The 21,624-nt window shown below is 33.5% G+C and overlaps 1 protein-coding gene across 3 annotated transcripts in view; it reads right to left on the bottom strand.

Annotated features, from left to right (window-relative positions):
- The window catches only part of LOC140437409 (cholesterol transporter ABCA5-like), a 150,315-nt gene that overhangs the window by 10,247 nt on the left and 118,444 nt on the right, over positions 1-21,624 (bottom strand). For all 3 annotated transcript variants that reach the window (XM_072526920.1, XM_072526923.1, XM_072526924.1), the window contains exons 18-27: positions 20,500-20,803; positions 19,369-19,549; positions 18,122-18,443; positions 10,473-10,747; positions 9,113-9,256; positions 5,714-5,920; positions 5,504-5,639; positions 2,836-3,068; positions 2,278-2,369; positions 1,245-1,492 (exon numbers count right to left, since the gene is read on the bottom strand). In XM_072526920.1, coding sequence (XP_072383021.1) covers positions 1,245-1,492; positions 2,278-2,369; positions 2,836-3,068; positions 5,504-5,639; positions 5,714-5,920; positions 9,113-9,256; positions 10,473-10,747; positions 18,122-18,443; positions 19,369-19,549; positions 20,500-20,803 — 2,142 coding nt within the window. The remainder of the gene's footprint in view (positions 1-1,244; positions 1,493-2,277; positions 2,370-2,835; positions 3,069-5,503; positions 5,640-5,713; positions 5,921-9,112; positions 9,257-10,472; positions 10,748-18,121; positions 18,444-19,368; positions 19,550-20,499; positions 20,804-21,624) is intronic.

Here is a 21,624-nt window from a genome sequence, read left to right as displayed (position 1 = left end):
TCAGTTTTCTTGTAGTCAGATTTGGTTTTCCTTTTTATGAGGGCGAGTTTTCACTCGCTACACACTTGATTAGTGTTACAATGCGGTCGACAAATTTGTCACCATCACTGTCATATCGGATCAAGAGGTCAAGTGCTGCTCTCATTCATTTTGTCTTATAGACTTATGTTAGTACCTTTGGTGTCCAGCTAGCGCACATTTTTTTGTAGCCAAGGTGCTCAGACCATATTTCGTGTAAGAGGGTTCCTTGGTTGAACATAATGCACCATTTCCTCACTGAAAATTCTCTCATTACATTCTCACTATAAACAGCCTATTATTTGCCTAAAAATGTCGATAGGGCGAACATTTTGCGCACTCAAAAACAGAATCACACTGCGTACTTCAGATTTGTCCGGTTTTCAATGGGCGCCGCCATTTCAAAATATTATAGAACAAAGACGTGTAACCATATGCTAACAAGACTTGTCTCACACTGATGCGACAGACAGAGCTAACTGGTACGCACGAAGTCACGGCGGTAGGTGATTGGCGCCGCGTGTGATGCGCAATCGTGCTTGACTTTCTGGACAACCATAGTACCTTTCTAAGTGGATATTTTCCCACGAGAGGAATAAAGCAAAGGAAACACTCGACTCAGACTGGGTTATATCTGGTACGCAGCCGGATTTAAAACTGCAGAAGGCACCTGGAGGTATACTCCGGAACTCCAGATACGTTGTGGGAAATTTGCAGGTATCTAATTGTCTAAATTTTATACAGATATACTTAGATTAGATAACCTACTCAACTATTTCAAACAAACCCAAATCACAGCTTTTAGGAGCTTAAAAGCTCCTAAAAAGACTGATCCTTTGGAGCAGAACTGGTCCAAAGCTATGTATATAGCTGATATTATTCTACTATGATAGTATGTATATAGCTGATATGCCTTCTACTAGATCTAAAAAATTTGGATATGCAGACATGTATATCCAAATATGCAGATATGCGGTTAGGAGCTCTTATTAGTACTCCATCTCTCAGGATGGTTCGCCTTTGACCAATACTCAAAGGCCCGGGTTGGAGTTATCCAACTGTTCTCTAAATGTTATCTCTTATAGTAATTTTCCGTCATTCGATCTGAATTTATCTGTAATGGTTTTCATTATCTATTTCGGCACCACACGTGTGTAATTTACACAGCTTGTCGTTAAGACTAAAATAATTACTAGTCCTTTCTAGGACCATAAACGAGTACTCACCTTTTTCCAATTGTTTAAAACAATTAGCTAAAGAAGGAACACTTTGTTGGGGAACACTAAACACGAGCCTATCGGCGAAACTTTCTTGAAGAGCTGCGTCGGGAAATAGAGATGATATAAACTCCCGAAGTTCATCGTGTCTATCACCTGAGTCTGACGTTGGTGTCATATCTCCACCGCCCAACTTCATTTCCAACGTGTATCCAGCACCATATAAATTTTTCAGGTGTTGAGTTGAACCAAGACACCTAAAACATAATTGTGTATTGAATTAGTTTTTACTATTGCTATTTATAAAATAATAAAATTCCAAGCAGATACGCGCATCGACAAAGGACAAGCGCCTTACTGTCCACCTTACCGATCTAGCCTGGTAAAGTCCAAATATATTTTTAAACATACACTTCTTCTCTCTTTCTCTCTCTCTCTCTCTCTCTCGCCAACTCTCCTTTCTTTCTCCCTCACTCTCTAGTTATCTCTCTAGTTCTATCTCTCTATCGCTCTCTCTCGTGTACTGCTCTCTCTCGTCTCTTGCTGTTCTGTACATACTTTTGATTGCTTACTAATCGGCTTTATTGGCTATTTTTTTTTTTCGTCACAAAATCAGATTTTATAAAGGAAACAGTAGATCTGACTTTTCGAAAAGAGAAATGTTCTTCTCTTATAATGGCTTCCAGCATTGTGGATTCCAGCATTAATTAATCAGATGTACCATTCTTAAGTGTAACAAGAGATCTCTATATATTGTTGCTTTATTATTTTTTGTCCTGATTGCCTCCATAAGTTCTTGCACTGTTATACAGTCAGTTCCATATGAAGTATGTCGTAAGTCCTCTTCTATACAGAAAACTATAATTTCAGAAAAACCGTAATAGGACGTACACAATTAAATAGTATTTACCTCCTCCTTCTTCTTGTACTGCTACTCTTGAATAACTCATTGATTCCATTATCATTCTTACAATGTTTTGTTTACAAAAACAAAATTGAACGAATTAAGTAAAAATTAAAATAAAAGTTAAATTAAACAAACCTTAATTCTCCCTTGACCATAATTCCTACCCTAGAACATAATGCATCTGCTTCTTCCATGGAATGTGTAGTTAAAATAGCTCCTTTTGAACCCTAAAGAGAAAAATTAATATTAATAAGAGTTGCAATACCAAATCAAAGGGTACATGTATCAAAGTTTCTCTGTAACTTTTGGTTATTAGAGACAAATGTATATCATACAGATGTCTTGTATGATCTATATGTACGTTGTTAATAAATAAAATCTTTAATAAGTATCTACTTGAGATGATGTGAAAATGCAAAGAGAATGATGATGCGTGTGCATTGGGATGCGTTATATTTAGAGACATATCCAGATTATTAAGACTTCTATCTTCTTGACGTCGTTTTTCGTGGTCACCATCCGTAATTCTCTAATAGTGATAAAATATAATATGTCAAAAGTCGTATTTTCAACTTTATACCAAACTTTCAACTGCAGAATACTTGTTTCATTTTCATAAATAAAATATAGGATTTTCTAATTAATATTTTTATTTTTTTATTAATATGGTCAAAGTAAGTACATGATAATTACCTGAAAACTGGCCAACACTGTATCCCACAAGAACCTCTTACTCCTGGGGTCCATACCCGTGCTTGGTTCATCTAAAAGAACTACTTTTGGATTGCCGACCATGGCCATGGCAAAACTAAGTTTTCTTCTTGTACCACCTGAACACTGATGTGTCTGCTTATCTGCGTGTTCGTGGATTTGAAGTCCGCTCAAATATGAATTGACTAGACGTGAAATGGATTGATAAGGCACACCTAATTTAAAAAATATTTAGTATGTCAAATAAAGTGGTGTATAAAATAATTATTTATTTAGACATTTTGATTCATTAAAATACCAGCCCTACAGATCGATCTCTATATTGTCTATAATTTCTCAGCTGTACGAAAAACTATTACAGAAAAAATTGAAACCAATTAGAGGACTACAACCTAATTTTGCTACATAAATTTGGTTACAGAGAGACTGGTAGAGAGTTATCAATCACATAATATGTCCACAGGATTACATACATAATTGGAAAATTTGGTTACAGGGAGAGCTGTTCAACCACATAGTAAGTACACAGAATTACATACATATAATTGGAAAAACTTTGAAAGAAAGCAATACTGTTTTCTTAGACGTGGAGCAGACTTTTGATAAAATGAAACACAGGGGTTTTTATGTAAATTAAAGAAACTTTTACCCGGAACTAATGGACACTCATATCTCAAATAGTCTTTAGAGATAGGCAGAAAGAGGCTTCGTCAGAATTAGAAGAAATTAGGGTGGGTTGTCATAGACAGTGTTTTGTGTCCAGTTCTGTATCTATTATACACCAGCGATATACATGAATTAACTAATTACACAATAGCTATCTTTGTATAGGATATTGTTGACTTAGCTTTAGGTCAAGACTAAAAAGAGGTATAATTTAGATCGTTTCATAATCTTATAAATAATTGGACGAAGATATGGCGCATTGATTTGAATAAATCCACTATTATCAACTTCAGAAATAAAAAGAAACAAAGCATTTGTGTTTTCCTCTACACTGCACTACTCATATCAGCAAAATATCTTTGTATTACATGTGAGAAACTTAACATTAGGTATAGTAAAATTTAGTAGCTCTTAGGAAGGCCCTTCACTCTATAAAGTATTCCAATATAAATACACAATTAAATTAGTATGAACACATGGCATCAAAATATGGGAATAAGACCAACAAAAATATAATACGGTGATTCCAGACCAAGGTATTGATGAATATTGTCAATGCACCTCGGAATTTAAGAAACGGATCTCCTCATAAACGAAGAGACATATTCATATCTTGGCTAATTTGCATATCCTGACACGTATTTCGGGCTTCATTAGGAAGGATTTTCAAAGAAGACCATATGAGAAATATCTATATCGATGGCTGGGATACAAACTTTCGGCTAGTACTGTAGTGATGCATTCTAAATACATTAAATTGAAGCCAATCTAATACAATGACATGCTCTATACTTTCTTTAACAGAACTGTTACTTTCTAAATTGGAAAAAAGTACACTTTTTAAAAAAACTTAAACCAAAAAAAAACTATTATATTTATGGTCATAATTTTGGCTATTCATTGTTAATAAGGATTTGACGTATATAAAAAAAACATTTTTTGACACTTTTAGTTGTTTTTCACCCCTTCAGAGGGCTTCTTCCAAAAAGACGTATTTTAATTTCGGGAACAGTTTTTTGTCCCCCTATAAGATTTTTTTTTTAATTTCAACGGGATTCAATTCTTGAAACTTAAAACTAATAAATAAATCTTAAATAAAAGTTAATTTTTTTATATTTTTAAGATCGTTATATGCTATTTTATAAAAAGTTCGAAAACCGCCGATTTTTGGGTGAATTTACCCCTGTACTGATAAGGTGGAGTGTTTTTTTTTTAACTTTTTAGAGGTTTATTTAGTAGTCGTATATATAAAGTATCAAAAAAATTGGTTGACTGATACTGGGGTAGTAAATTTTATGGAATAAAATAGCCATATTTATTTTTTTTACTTTAATGAGCAATTTCTGGTGCATATTGGGTGTCCTCACTGTGCAGTGAAAGCTGTAAATGGTCGGTCAAAGATTTTTTTTAATAACTTTGCCCTGTTTTGATGTCTCGCTTCTCCTTCTATTGGCTTGAGCACTACGAGCTTCCTCGAGATTTTCCGTTGCTATTCCTCTTATTTTTATTCCAATTTTTATTCTTATCCAATTTTGCCGAGGAACTGAGTAATTCAGAATTTTTTCTGCAGAAAGTTGATTACCTTTTAATTTTCTTCTCATATCATGCTTATTTCAATGCGCCCCCTTACTTCGACCGGCTTTTAAATAACCACCAGATCCAGGCCCTTTTTCCGATTTTCAAAACAATAATAATTTTTGACAAAATTCAGTAATATAAAACAAGTTTTAGAAAGCAATTGTCGAGTTGCATGTGCATAGGTAAAGCGGAGCGCGCAGTGTTGTGTTGTATAAAAACGAGTTTTAGCTCAGGTACGCACCATTATAAATACAGGGATAACTTCGTTTCTATTTCGAATTTCTTAATAAAATTGGGACCCTATTTTATGATACTAAGGAATGTTTTTACGTAAAAAAACAATAATCGATTTTTTGAAAATTTAGAAAGGTTAAAAAATGTACATATAAGTGAAAATATAACTAACCCCTTATGGAAGCATAAACTTCTAAGTGTTCTCTAACTGTAATGTTCTTCCACAAAGCATCATGTTGTGGACAATAGCCAAGCAGTTGAAATGCAGAATTCATATTTGATGTTATACTGTTTCCTGCTATTTGAACCTTGAAATGAAAGTTTTTTTAAATATATACCTAGTATTTAGATTCTAAAAATTTATGGAATTTGATATACTTACTCGCCCCCTAGTCGGCGCTTCTTCGGCTGTAATTATCTTCATTGTGGTGGTTTTTCCAGCACCATTGTGGCCTAAAAGGCCGAAGACTTCACCGGCATCTACGGCCAGGGAAAGAGATTTAACTGCTATTTTAGTTGTCTCAGATTCTTCTTCTGATTTACAACATGTACATCTGATTTCGCTTTTGATATATTCTTTATGTAAATTCTAAAATAAAATGTTTAATTGATATTAAATTATAAAAATGATACAGTATAATGCTGTAATATAATCCACACTAACAACGTATCACCCACTACCCAGTTTATCACCGTGAGTTTAAATTGTAAAAATTATTAACATATTATTACAATTTTTATTAATTATATGAGGGACATAGTTTCAAAGTGTGCCATCTCCATAGTTCACAAAAATGAGACAGATGTCGCATTACGTCGAGTTTCTAGCCATGACTCGAACCAATAGAAAATCTCTTTTTAAAATGGTCATTATCCATTGAATTTTGAAGGCAAAAAATTCAATTCAAAACGTATCCAATGACATTAAATTTTCAAACCGTGCAATCTCCTATCCAATATTTAAAATCAAAGTGTAGCATCTCCAATGAGGGTTTTTTTTTTTTGAGTGGCGAATATTTCAAAGCGAGCAATATCCTGTACAGACGTATCAATACAAATTTCGCGCTAAAAACGTTCTGTTTTTAGGTTATTACGTTAGTTGTTAGTTGCATATGATTTGTAAAGCAGCACAGTTTGTTTACTAAAGCAGTAAATAAATCGTGTAATGGAGGTATACGTTACTCCGGTAGCTAGAAATAAAGCACGAAAAAGGCAACATATTACTACATTGTGGAATAGAAGTCAGCAAAAAAAATTGAGGTAAGTTGCATCAAAGCTTTTTGTATATCTTTGTACAGACATAGATTTTAGTTTAGGTATAGTCCATATTTGCTCCCAATTTATCCGAAATGTGGACACAAAACTGGTGCTTTTCAATGTACCTTACTACAAATGATCGAAATAAAACGTGTCCAAGCTAAATTTTATGAGACGAAGGAGGAAACCTTTCTCCTTCGAGATAATTTTCTGCTGAAATATTGCAAAACAGTTCCCACACAGCATAAACGCCCAACAAATTCGCAACCTGTTGCAAAAACATTTCAAACACGATTTTATATTCTGAATGAAAATAAAATGTTGGCTGTGTGCAAGAAATCTTTCATGGATGTTTTGAATATAACAAGGATTTCTACAGAACTTCCCTTCCTGCAAAGGAAAATCGAGGTGGCGATAGAAAGCTGGAAAAGTACATGTTGAAAAAAAATGCTGTTATGGATTTTATTAAGAAATTCCGCGTAATTAAATCTCATTATTGCCGAGGACAAATCCAACGGTTATATCTGGAATCTCCTCTGAATATAAAATCGATGTGGAGAATGTACTTATGTGAATGTGGAGAATATAGTATAGAAAGCTATTTCAGGAAAATTTTAATACACAATATAACCTTGGTTTTGATTCTCCTAGAACCGATGCATGTTCGACATACTTACACCTGACAGAAAATAAAATCATGCTAAGATAAGGACGTGAAAGCCAACTTATTCATCCAAAAAAGGGTACATACATTGAGGCCCAAAGAATTTTATAGGAGAACGGGACGAAGGTGTAGAAACGTTTTCTTTTGACTGTCAGAAAAATGAAGTTTTGCCTAAGATTCCGGATCAACAGGCCTATTATTCACGCCAATTTTATATGTACAATTTTACCGTTGTGAGAGGAACTTTAAAAAGTAATTTAAATCCATCTACTGTAACTTGTTTTCGTTGTGACATAAAAAAATACAAGGAGGGTTCGAACGAGATTGCCTCCTTCATTTATTTTGGAGACGATATTCATACTACTAGGCTCATGTGTGATGGATACGGAGGCCAAAACAAAAACACGACACTCATATCTATGTGTCTATATCTAGAAAAGATAAAATCAGAAAAATTGTACTGTTCATAGGGTTCAAGTGTTCAAGTAGTCGAAGTATATGACTGGAAAAATAAAACAAGCAAGCACATTAAGACTCCAAGACAATTAGCATTTTGCTTTCTCAAAAATAAAGAGGATTATTTTAACTAAAAGCTTTCAAGGCACAGTGTTAGTCCGCGGCTAGACAGTTTATAAAACGGATGTTGGTGTGGGAAAGTCAATAACAAACAAAAACATTGAAAGAATGAAACTTGGTGATGTGAATAATTTATTATGTTGTCATTTTGGAAAGGACTAAAAAAGTGATCCTCGTTGAAGTTTTTACAAATTCATCATCATCGAAAACAATCGAGAAGTCAATGTAGCACCAGAAAATGAAACCGTCGACGATGAAACGTTGTGTGAGAACATTGAAGAAGACGATAGAATTTCCATTTAATTAACTACTTTAGAATAATTAAAAGTGTTACTTTCTAATTTTTTTGTCATCTCACTACATTATTTTATCTCCTTTGTGAACTTTTTTTGACTTGTGGTTGTATTATCTCAATAAAATAAATAATTTTACTAAATAATGTTGGTAAGTTATTTTCAATGTGGACAAACTCCATTTGTTATTTTCATTAAGTACAATATCCAAATATTTTTCTAGAATTAGTTAGTTATTTTTGAAAAGTTTAAGAAAAAAAATTGTATATGAACTCGCAGTTGTCATATAAATGTAATAGAAAACAAAAATTAGTTTAATCGTTCGTATGAAATAGGTTATTCGTTTCTTTCGATTACTGAAAATTTAGGAAACATGGAATTGTACACTTTGAAACTATACCCCCATATATGGAATAATAACTACTGCTAAACTACTCATTCGTTCATCCTTAAATATTATTAGTATACTTTATTATTATTATTTATTATTTACCAATTTTATTGGGAATTATTAATCACAATTTTAGTTTAAAATATGTTTATTTTGACATTTGTGTTGCTTGTAACAAAACAAAATTTGTCTAATTTATATTTTGAGAACAATTTCTGAAGTGGAAATCAAAACATTAAAATAAACAATTTTAATTTGATAAATTATATTAAAATTCCATAAGAAAATAGCTTCAAAACAATATTATTATTATTATTTCCAAGTGATTACCTCGTGCTGTAATTCTCTTAAAGGAATATTGTTTTTATTTTCATAAAATCAATTTCTAATTACTATCACGCTGTTACACCCCCTACCTTTCCCGACTTTTTCTATTATATTTCTACTAATATACTTTTGGTAATCTTTACGCTTCCATTTTTTACTTCTGTTTTATTAAATGGCTTGCTTCAAATGAACAAGCATTATCTTTTTGTATTATCTACTTAATATACATTCATGTACATAATAACTATAAAATTTTCAAACTTTGTTACTTACCTCTACCATAACGACTGGTGGATTTATAATGTGATTGTGCATTAGATTTTTCACTTTTTGTCTCTCAGCTTTAACGTCTTGGTCTTCATTTTCACCAATATCGCTGGCTTCATTGGCATCTTCCGTGAGATCATCCACAACTTTCTAAAAAAAACAAAATCGTAAATAATAATTTCACGTTAAAGGAAAATCAGTCTGGAATAAAAAACGTTAAGAGCCTTTTTAGTTACAAGAAAAACGTAATATTTTGTATTGCAGACTGCACATCTTCAGAATTTGATTTAAATTCTACTAGGACCTATTTTATTTCTGATGTTCACTGCAGACCTCTAATCCAGCAGTAACACAGAAGTTGCTACTGTTGCAGACGACACCGCAATATGTACTCTCCCATAAAAGCATTGGAAAATTTACAAGAAAACCTAAATAAAATAGAAACTTGGCTAAAAAATAGCGAATTAGAGTAAATGAGACCAAGTCAACACATGTAACCTTCACAATAAAACGAGGTGAATGCCCTCCGGTCAAACTCAATGGCAAGCAATTAAGTAAGGCTAACGACATAAAATAACTTAGGTATCTATCTTGACAAAAGACTAAGATGGCAGAAGCAAATCCTTACCAAAAGAGAACAACTGGGCATTAAATTTAGACATACGTACTGGTTGATTGGTCGAAACTCTAAATTAACATTGGATAACAATCTGCTTATATACAAGGCGATCCTCAAGTCCATATGGTTTTCAGCTATGGGACACCGCTAGCAATTCTAATCTTGCAATTCCCCAACGCTTCTAGAATAAAGTGTTAAGGTCTAGAGTAAATGCTCCATCGTATCCTCCTCTATAGAAAAAGATCTGGACATGCCTTCGGTAAAAGAAGTTGTAAACAGTGTTGTTGCAGTGTCAAATATGGTAAACGGATAAAAATGCACCCCAATGTACTCGCGAATCGGTTATTCGATGACAATAATAAAGTGTCTGTGCTGAAACGTTTTAAACCAAATGATCTACAAAACAGATTTTATTGTTTTTAACTTACATACTTTTTAATTAAACTATTCACTATAAATTAGTAATATTCATAATAAATTAGTAACACAAAAGGAACTCTCCACTGGAAGGTGGAGACACACGCTATATAAACAAACAAATTACTTTGTAATTTGTAAGTACTAAGTAATTTTAATTGGAATTAAAAAAATATATAGTTCCTACAAATTTCTGTGGATCATGTAAATATGCAAAATTGCAAAGACATTTTAAATTCAATAGTGGATAATGTACCTACATAATATGGGAATCATATAAATAAGCATTTATTATTTTGTAAATCTAAATCATCATATATATGTACATACCTTCCTAAACTTAAAGATATCTTTCGCTTTTCCTCCATTCTTCTTAATATCTACTATAAGAAGTATAAAGAACCAAAACGGAATATGCAAAATTAATCCCACAAACATAACGACTATTTCTATTGTCATGTAGTTTCGTAAAGTAAGTTCTGTACAGCCGAAATTACTCTTGCAAGCCAAATCTACTCTTTGTACAAAATAGATGATTGCGTAAGGAAGATACATGGTGTTTAGAAGAGAACAGACTATATGAAGTATTAGAGCTACATTTCCACCTAAAACAATACAAATTAAATTATTTTTTTGAGTTTAAATTAGAGCATTCTTTACATATTCCATGATTTAACATATATAAGACGTATTAAGTAGATTCTCTTATGTAGATGTTCAACATAAAGAAAATGTAAATTTTAAATATCTAACCTTAACTATTACTGTATACCAATATAATAAGAGCCTTTAGAAGTTTTTATTTATTTATATAAATTAAAGTACCTCGACTTCTTATTGCCATTCGCACTACAATAATAACAATGCGATAAATAATTATTATTAAGTATCTTATATACAAACATACAGTTTTATAGAGGATAGAGTCCTAGAGTTTGAGAATATCATACAAGAAGCACTCAGGAACAGCACTACAAAAGAGGAAGTAGAAATACACACGGTACGATTTCAAAATATAACCCAGGAAATAAAGGATAAGATAAGGGAAAGGAACGAGCCAAACAGAGAGCCAGAAGAACGAGAAACCAGGTGGATAAAAACAGGGCCAACCGGCTATCATAGAAAAGTTAAAACAGCACTACAAGAACACCGTAGTGAAAACTGGGACAACCACGTCCAAGATATGTAGGAGTAAGGCCCAAATAGGCAAAATATTTCGAAGCTTCAAAAAATACTCAGAAGTGACAGAAAATCCATCCCCCCAATACACCGCTAAAACGGTATTGTCTACACCACTGAGGAAAAAGCCGAGGTGATGAGGATGACTCTTAAGAGAGAGTGTACACTAAACTATCACCCAGATGAGAATATAGACTTCATAGAAGAAGTCGAAGAACAAGAAAGGCCCGAGAAACCAGATGAAATGATCCCTCCAACGTCACCGGAGGAGATAAACGAACTAATTAAAAACAGTTCACCAAGAAAAGCACCTGGACCATATCAGATCACAAACAGTGGCTCTGAAATACTTACCGGCAAGAGCCATAGTATTTCTACCAAATATAGTAAACGCGATGCTAAGATATAGGCTCTTTCCAAATCGATGGAAGGAGGCCCATGTGATAATGATACCAAAAGCACTCCAGCGAGCTACAAGTACTCAGACTAACAGAGTACACAGCAGCTGGATTCAATGATAAACAATAAACAGGAGCAACCTTCCTAGATGTAAGGAAAGCTTTCGATAAAGTCTGGCACAAAGGGCTAACCTACAAAATGAGAGGCTACGGATACAGTGGCGTAATGAAGAGATTAATCTTATTTTATTTGAGCAATCAGAGTTTTTGAGTTCGGCTAAAACAAGTCCTGTCCGACCTCGTAATCCCGGAGACTGCAGTGCCACAGGGAGCGGTCCTGTCTCCACTACTGTACACAATAAACACCGCCGATATTCCAAGAACACCTGGAACCTTACTCAGCCTTTATGCCGATGAAACAGCGATAGCGACCAAACATAGAAATATAGACATTGCAGTAAATAATCTGCAAACAGCGTTGGAAAACATCGAAGAATGAAGTTTATAATGAAAAATCGCCATAAACTCCGAAAAAACGCAAGCAGTGCTCTTCAAAAAGAGATACTAACACCCAGAGGAACAACTAATAGTGCAAAAAAAAACCCCAAAGGACTCACATTTACAAAACACGTAGACGCTACAATACAAAAAGCAAACATGGCAAAAACGTCAATAAGAGGACTCACAGACTCGTAGAAAAAGTAAATTGAGGATAAAAACAAAAATGAGATTAATAAATAATATCATAGTACCGATACTAACGTACGCATCTCTCGCATGGGGACACGTATGTAACACAACAAAAAAAAAAGATAAAAGCGGCCCATAACAGCAGTTTAAGAGAAGCAGTTAACGTTCCAAGATATGTCACCGAACGATTCCTATTCAGAGAACTGCAACAAATCAGGGTGACTGAAATAAAGAAGGAAAAAGCCAGGATAAAATTCGCAGAACTTGAGAATCACCCAAGTCCCATACTGCGAGAGATCATAAGATACGACGCGTTCCATCGATGGAAACACAAAAGCCTAAAACATCAAATAGCGGAATGAAATAAAAGGTATCCAGAGAGACAATAAAATAAAATAAACCCTATAGAGAAAAATAAACCCTAGAGAGAGAATAAAATAAAAAACACTCGGAGAGAATAAAACAAACAAACCCTAGAGAGACCAAACCCCAGAGATATAGTAAAAGAAAGAAAGACGACAGTTCGTAGCTCTACACAAGCACAATAACACTGTCCCCAGTTATTTAAGATTCTATTTTAGGACATCCTACAAAAAAAAAATTATAAAAAATCTAAAAATCGGCCCCAAAAATTAAAAAGCGCTAACAAAAACCGGCGCAAGCCAACAAAAAAACTAACAAAAACCACAACAGCTCCGTGATCACCGTCTCCGAACTGAGCGCAGCCGATAGCGGAGGCTTGAGGCCCAGGCAAGCAATTTCAGTTTCGCGGATAAGTCACAAGAGGATAACAGGAGTAAAGCGCGTCACGCTGGCCTAAATTTAAATCGGATAGGGAACCATGTCGGAGTTCTATTACCCAGGACTCCCACATGAAGCGAATTTGGCTGATAGTTGTGCCTTTAACGCGCATCAAAGTGCCGTAGGGGGAAAAGGGATGGTCTTGAGCATTGGAGAGAGGTGGAGTGACTTTTGTTTTACACGAGTTAATACACTTCGCTCCAATAAATTGTTACACCCGAACGTAATTATAAGGGGTGAACATGTCTCACAGGCTGGGTTTAATTAAATTGCTTGCTTGCTACATACATTTTTAAAGGTTTTTGGTTGCACTAAAGCAGGAATATACAAAGAATGGAATGGAAATAAACCTAAAGAAAACTGAATACCTAACAACGGAGGATACAGAAATAAAACAGCTGGAAATAGACGAAGGTAAACAAATCAAAGGAACAGACAAGTATAAGTATTTAGGTTTCATAATATCAAACAAAGGAACAACGAAGGAAGATATAAAAAATAGACTAGGACAAACAAGAGACTGCATACGAAAATTGAACCCGATACTATGGGATAAGCATGAAAACAAAGAAAAAAATATATAATACCATGACAAGAAGTATCCTCACTTATGGGTGTGAAAATTGGACAATAAATAAGAAAACCAAAAACAAAATAAGAGCAAAAGAGATGGAACTCCTAAGGAGAAGCTGCAGAGTAACAAGAAGAGATAGAATAAATAACATGGAGATTAAGAGGAGAATGGGAATGAACTCCGACATAATAGACTACATCGAACAGAAGAGGTTAACCTGGTACGGACATGTCAGAAGAGCAGACCAAAATCGGTGGATAAATAAAATAACAGAGTGGAGCCCGATAGGAAGAAGAAAGAGAGGCAGACCCCGAAGATCTTTCAGAGATGAGGTGGACGAAGCAATGAGTAGAAAAAACCTATAGGAAGGGGACTGGCTAAACAGGAAAAATTGGAGAAAACGGTTGAGTGAAGGAATACAGTGAAAACTGTGGAAATCCTTGTATATATATATATATATATATATATATATATATATATATATATATATATATATATATATATATATATGGTTGCACTAAAAACTTCTTTGGATATCGACAAAATACTTTACAGCATTGCATAACATGTATATATATATATATATATATATATATATATATATATATATATATATATATATATATATATATATAGGGTCTTAAAGTCTTGAAAGTCTAATAGGTAAGAGTGTGGAGTTAGTAGATGCGATTAAAAAGAGTAGAGTACAAATTGCGAAACAATTAGGCGAAGGATACAAACTGTGGTAATAATTGTGGTATTTAGGGAAAAGTAACAATAGGAATGGAGTTAGTATAATAAATTGTTGATAGTGAAATGAAAGATAACATAGTAGAAGTTGTAAGAATAAGTGATAGAATAATGTCAGTCAAATTTTGTACTTGATAAAGAAGTTAAAAAACTTTTACATCGAAGTGAAAACTTCTGTTGTAATTGGTACATATTTAATTAAAAAATTAAATCAAAAATCCAAATAGATTACAGTAGTTGATTTTTTGTTCAGAACGAACGTTTTCGGACTTCATCATAATCTTTTCATCTGCAGTTAACTTTGAAACACTTGCGTGCTATTAGCCGCAACATCAAGCAGTGGGTGGGTTTAAATTGAAAACTGCATATTTAAAAGTAATAAATTAAACGACACAATGTCGATGAAAATAGATTTAACTATCCGGGAACAATATGTCCCTACTCACATCAGTCTTGGTCTGCATTATACTCGTTTTCATCGTTCTTGGCGTGTGCCTGAAATAAGCTACTACGGAATTTTTAATTCCGTAGTCGTGGGAATGAGCGATGAGAAGGGAATGAAGAGACCACTCACGTCTCCCTGTATTGTAGCAATAACACCGATGCGTTTGGCCGATACGGTGTCGGTGATAAGTTCGGCCTCTTTACGAATACAGATAGCTGGCAGTGACGTGTTTTTTTTAACATGTTACCCTGATCTGTGCAGGTTTGAAGTAGCTGATGAAATAGTTTTTATAAATAAACAGTTTTTAATTAATTAATAGTTTGAGCTCTTACTGTGTGGAATTCCATTACATAAAATCATACTCTCGACACCTTAAAAATTCCAGTTTATTATAAATTAACTCTCTCTCTCCCGATACCCATTGCAATAATGACTTGTGGCATTGTTCTTGAATGAGCTGGCTAATAGGTTTATAATTGTAGCAATTACCATTGATATTTTATGTTGTTTTAGTCGATTTTAATCAGTCATTGTTGGAATTTGTTCCGAACAGTTTTACTTATTATTTTTTGTTGTGAATAATTAATTGTTCTATTTAATAAAAAAAATGCCAGGAAAAACGATAACAGGAGAAATGCGACAATGTGTAGTTCATTTATTGGAGTATTTTAAAAAAGAAAAAGAAAACAACGGACCTTTGCTTTCGTTATCATCGGTACATGAACGAGTAGCGGACGCTTTGAAAATCAGTCTTCGCACAGTGACAAGAATAAAGAGCGAATACAAGGCAGGGGCAGCTCTTACTACACCAGGAGAGTCACGTAATGTACAAAAAAAAGGCTAATAATGTCAGCGATACTATAAAAGGAGAGATTAGAAATGTACTGTATGGCATCAAAGCAAAAGGAGAGCACGTTACAATTAAAGTTCTAAATACACAATTAAGAAACAAGCATCTCTATGACGGTTCTGATACAAGTTTGTGGCGTCTTATGAAAAATTGTGGGTTTTCATACAAACTAGAAAATAGTAGACGAGTGCTATGTGAGAAACCATGTATAGTCTCCAAACGACTGTATTTTTTGAGGCATTATATGAGAAATTTTTTAAGTCCAAGCCCACTTCAGTTCGTTTTTTTAAATGAAACATGGATATTCCTAAACGGGGCATATAAACGTACTTGGCAAGATGACTGTGTAGAAAGCATCAGAAAAGGACACGAAAATACAGGTAAACGCTTTGTTGTTTTACATGCCGGAAGTAGGCAAGGATTTGTTAAAGATGCTGGATTACTGTTTTCTACGAAATCGAAGAGTGCAGACTATCATGATTCTATGGATAAAGAGTCTTTTAAAAATAGGGTCTCCGAAAAGCTGATACCAATGTTGGAGGAACCATCTCTAAATATTATGGATAATGCCTCATACCATAGCTCTTTAATAGAAAAATTACCGAATGTCTGTTGGAAAAAATCGGACTTACAAGAATGGTTAAGAGCGAAAAAAATAATTTTTGACGACGGTTCGGGCAAGACAGAGCTATTGAGTCTTTGTCGCCAGAATAAACCACAAAATACCAGGTACGTTATAGACGAGCTACTCCAAGAACATGGGCATCAGGTTTTGAGATTGCCTCCATATCACTGTCAATATAATCCGATTGAGTTGGTCTGGAGCATTTCTAAACAATACTATGATCGTCATATTGGAGAACATAGACGTGGAGATGAAACAGTGAAAAAAGTTTAGGGCGATGCATTAGCTGAGGCAACACCTGCAGTGTGGGCGAGTTGTGTTAACCATACTGAAAAATTAATTCAGGCGACTGGGCAAAAATGGTCACATATGATGAAAATGAAAGTAGGATTATCATCGATTTGGCGGAAGATTCCAATGATGAAGACAGTTCCAGTGAAGACGCTGAATGATTAGCTAATTAATCAAGGTCAGTACGTTGTAACAGTTCAGAATTCGCTACAGTGCTTAAAACTTAAAAAATCTGTATCATTTTTTAATTAAAGTGGGTTAAATAATTAACACTTTTTTGGGTATATTTCAAAATCCTTTTAAAATGTACTTTTCGTTATATCCTGTCTTATTGTACGGCAAGCTAGAAAAATACTTCTTCGCAATTTATACGTATATTCCGTTATTAGAAATTTAATGAAAAATAATTTATAATTTTCTTTTATAACTATTATTTCGTTTGACATGCTACATTTTGCTCCGCCACTGGAGGAGGTAAACGAATCGAGCTTAGACAAGGAAAGACAGATGAAACAACTTATTGCAAGTGTTTTTACACGCACACGCCAAGAACGATGAAAACGATTATAGACAGCCTTGGCTTGATGGCCGATTTGTATAGTAGGAAAGCGCTTCAGCTTTTTGACACCAGCAATTCTGTTGAAGAGCAGGAATGCTTTAGTTAGTAAATCTAAATATTTGTCACCAGTTAAGTTTCCGTCTATAAAAAAATGGCTCTATAAGCATATTTTGGACAATTTCCATTCAAAAATTCCACTTTTTCAGACGCTGTTCTAACACGATCACCATAACCGATTATTTTAATATTTCAATACGAACTATTTCACTTAAATCAACCATTTTTATGTTACAACTTACTAATATGAATTGGTTTGTCAAAAAGTACTACTACTCGTACAACAGAAACTAGGTAGTACTCGTTAATCTCTTACTATATTGTTTTAATACAAAAAACATAAGAGAGTGGCTTAAGAAACAAATTAAGAGGCTTACACATTCTGAGGTTGAAGTAATTTTTTAAAATGATTATTCTTATTGGTCTTATTAAATAAATTTACCCATTTTTTAACGGTATTATGTTTCATTTTAACAAATTGTTTCTACAAAACTTGGTACGTATGACTTTTTTCGAAAAAGAATCACGATGATCGCAGCTTTGTCATATATCCTTTTACAGGCAGAATATTTATGTAATTTTAGCTGTTTTCAATATATTTATGTTATTAACTATACTGTTTTCTCGTCTGTTAACGCTGCTAACTGTTAACATTCAAGCTGCACTATATTTGTTTTGTTAAATCTTTATCTGTTAGTATTCCATCTTTGTTTGTTTTTATTTATTTATTGATAAAAGTGGTGTTTTGAATTGTACTTACCTAGAATCATAACCAACAAAAAAGGAATCCATCCAAGAAAAGTCGCTACATTTGACATAATTGACTGCGCTGAATCTGTTTTATCAAATATATAACTGACGCAAGTACTGAACAGTATGGACGATGGACAGTAAAATAAAATCAGTATTCCTATTGTAGTTAGTGCAGGCCACGAAGATAATGATGGTGTTTTAAACAGTAGTACAAGCAACAGTAGTATCGAACAAATAAAAGCCATTATTACAGCCAGCACGATAAAGTAGCTTATAAAGTATAAAGAAAACGATAGGCCATTTACTCGTAGTTGGTTTTTTGCTTTTATCTAAAACGAAAAATATTGATCATTAATTGGTTCATTAAACTCGGAAGTAGGTACAACATTAGTAAAAACAAGTTACTATAAATTAAAATAAAACATAAAAATTGGGATTATACAACATATACAGTGATATGGATAGAAAAAATTAAATAATTTATTCTTAACACACAAGGCAAAAAAAATAATAAAAATTCTTGAAAATATTCTTGCATTCGGTGATTTTGGTTACAAAAAAGTCTAAACATCTTTTAAATTGATCCTGTAAATTCTTTATGCTGTTGCTATTAGGAATTTTAGGTGGTCATATAATTAACGCAATTATCAACAGCATGCGTGTAGGTTGGACAATAGTAGTTTCGTTTTGTTAGTGGACAAATATCTATGTCTATATATAAATATATATCTCGAATCATATGAGTTTTGCTTTGTAAACATGTTTACGGAAGTAATTAATAAATTAGCGTCACCGGGTAGCGAAATCCTATCGCTTACTGCACTATTAATCCGTCAGCTGACGATTCACTTGAGAATTGCACTTCAAGGCCGCAGTCTGTCGTTCAATTTTTAGAATATCTAATACCATATATATGATATATAACATTACTAAACCGCTAATAACTCATTTTTTATGGAAGCCGACTGTTATAAACCTGTCTTACTGCAGCCAACTGACTTGTTGTAGGTCTTCCATTTATTCATAATAATTATTCGTGAATTCTGGAACACTTTGTACAGGTTTAGTGGATGGACACCTTGGTCAAATTATTTAAAACCAGATAAAAAATTAAGAACTATATTAATTAATAATATTTGTACAGGTCGAGTAGACTTGTACCTTATTTAAATTATTTAAAACCAATAAATAAAAAATTAAGAACTATGTTAATAATACGTAACAATTGTAAAGTGTAATAAGAAAATATATTACCTCTCTATCGTACACCATGTCAGTCGCCAAAGTAACTGGTATAAGTGCAAAAATCATTCCCATAGTAAACGTGGCAGTACCCATTCCAAGACTAAAGTCACTTGATGTTTGTTGAAAAGGCTGACTTCTAACTTGTATGGGATTCCACTTCTCATTCACTTCCATATCACCGGTTAAGAGTCTGAAAAAAATTGTACATATTTATACTCAAATAGATGTTCATACGGGAAAAGTCGTCATTATTAAAGAGAAATACGCTTTTTATGTGCATAGTTTGTTTCTATGCCTAATGGCTAATATTTAGTTTTGTTGCAGTCGTCGTTTATGGGATTTAAATCAATATATAGAATCCTTCGAGAAACAATAGAGATCAAAATATACCAAGAATTCCTCGAGAAGCGATAGAGATCGAAAACCGCCGAATTGTCTTAATAAAAGAGATGACGACACCCGGTTTTCGTCGACATGAAGAATTTTCCTGAAGAAAACATCATCTTCTCTGTCTACCAATCCAATACGCTCCGTTACGAATTATCGCGCCAATTCCCACCTAAACGCCATGGCTGGCTTAGGCTCTAGAACATGGACATTGACAGGAAGAATGAAAATCTATACACTTAATCGACGCCCCTAATTGTCAAGCCTATGGTTTCCCTGACCATACGTTAACTCCACAAGGGCCTGTCTCTGTAGTTAAAGCTACTTAAAAATCAAGCTATTCCTCGTTTGTCATTATCCTCGAGGTACCCCGCTCCCAACTGCATTTAATATGGTTGATATCATATTCAGATAGCATTAGATGTACACTATTTCCTCAATTTTGGATTAGATTTTAACAAATACTTACTAGAGTTTGTTGGGGTTACAATATTAAAACACATTGATTTATGAAAGGAGCGTTACAAGAAATTTTGTCAGTTTTATTTTTGTATATTCTTAAAACTTTTGAGTTAGTAAATTTTTGACATAAAAATACGGATGTTCATATTCCAAACCATAAGTTATTCCAAAATAAAGAACTGTGTCACCTTTATGTTTGAAATTTAATCGAATTCCATTTTATAAAAATCTTCCAGTTTATTTGTTAGCTGTTTACTTTTATACTCATTTTTTAAATAAACATAAACGTACCTGTAGAGGGCATTGTTGATTAAATTAATGGCAATAGGCAAGCTGTGCTGCTCGGTGTCATTGTAGAGTACTGTCACACTATAATCGGGGTAATCAAATCTATTCACATTGAAGGCCACCATATGAGGCGCTATATTTAACAAAGATGAAAAATTCCCATCGTAGTCGTCTAATACATCAACTCCTAAATCTAATAATTGAATTAGAAAATCATCCACATTGGCATCGGATCCGTTATGTACAGCTATTGGCATTGATGGATAAGTTGTTAGGTTCAGGACCAACGATTTTGTTCGCAATTGACCTATAAATGTTAAAATTTGTATATTAATGATACTAAATTAGCCGATAAGATTCGCCAAATGAAAAAATACATACTTTTGTAATCCACAAAATGAAGAAACCTTTTTCAACACGAAGAAACTAATATTTAATTTCTTATTGTCATTTATATATTAAATTGTAAATTAGCAATGAACCAATGTTTTTTTAATCTACACTAAATAAAATATTGTATTTTGTAAAAATAGTTTTCTACCATAATATATATCAACAGCTCGAAGACCTAACAATAGATGGTCCACTAGAATTACACTGTAGTATCCAAGAGGCGTCAATATACCACGAAGACGTCCAAATATAAGATGGGACTATGATATAAGGAAACAAGCTGGTATAACATGGCACAGAAAAGTGAATATTAGACAATCGTGGGCAGAAATGGAGAACGACTATGTAAGAGAGGCTGCACCGTAATCGGTAGAATAGGATGAAAATGAGATGGTGATGATATTAAATGATTCATAATTTCATAAATATCTTATAAGTGGCTGAATAACAATGATGTATAAGCCAAAACTAGAAGAAGGCAGTTGAGGGATGTTATGTAAGGCAATCAATGTTAATGGATTCAAGTTTTGATATGTAAAATTATATTGTCAAAAAAAGATCCTTTGAGCATTACTTTATAATAATATAACATGGCGCAGTCCTTTGGAAATTAAATAATTCGGGATAGAATTTGTGAATAGACCTGAAGAAGAAAGTTCACATAAGCATGTGTAATTTAAGACTACCCCAATTCCCAATGCCATTTGAAGGTAACTTGTCAAAATATTTTAAAAA

This window comes from Diabrotica undecimpunctata, chromosome 3 (assembly GCF_040954645.1).
Source record: "Diabrotica undecimpunctata isolate CICGRU chromosome 3, icDiaUnde3, whole genome shotgun sequence".
Taxonomy (NCBI): Eukaryota; Metazoa; Arthropoda; class Insecta; order Coleoptera; family Chrysomelidae; genus Diabrotica; species Diabrotica undecimpunctata.
The sequence above is the reverse complement of the archived record's forward strand: the minus strand, read 5'-3'. Positions and strand labels throughout refer to the sequence as shown.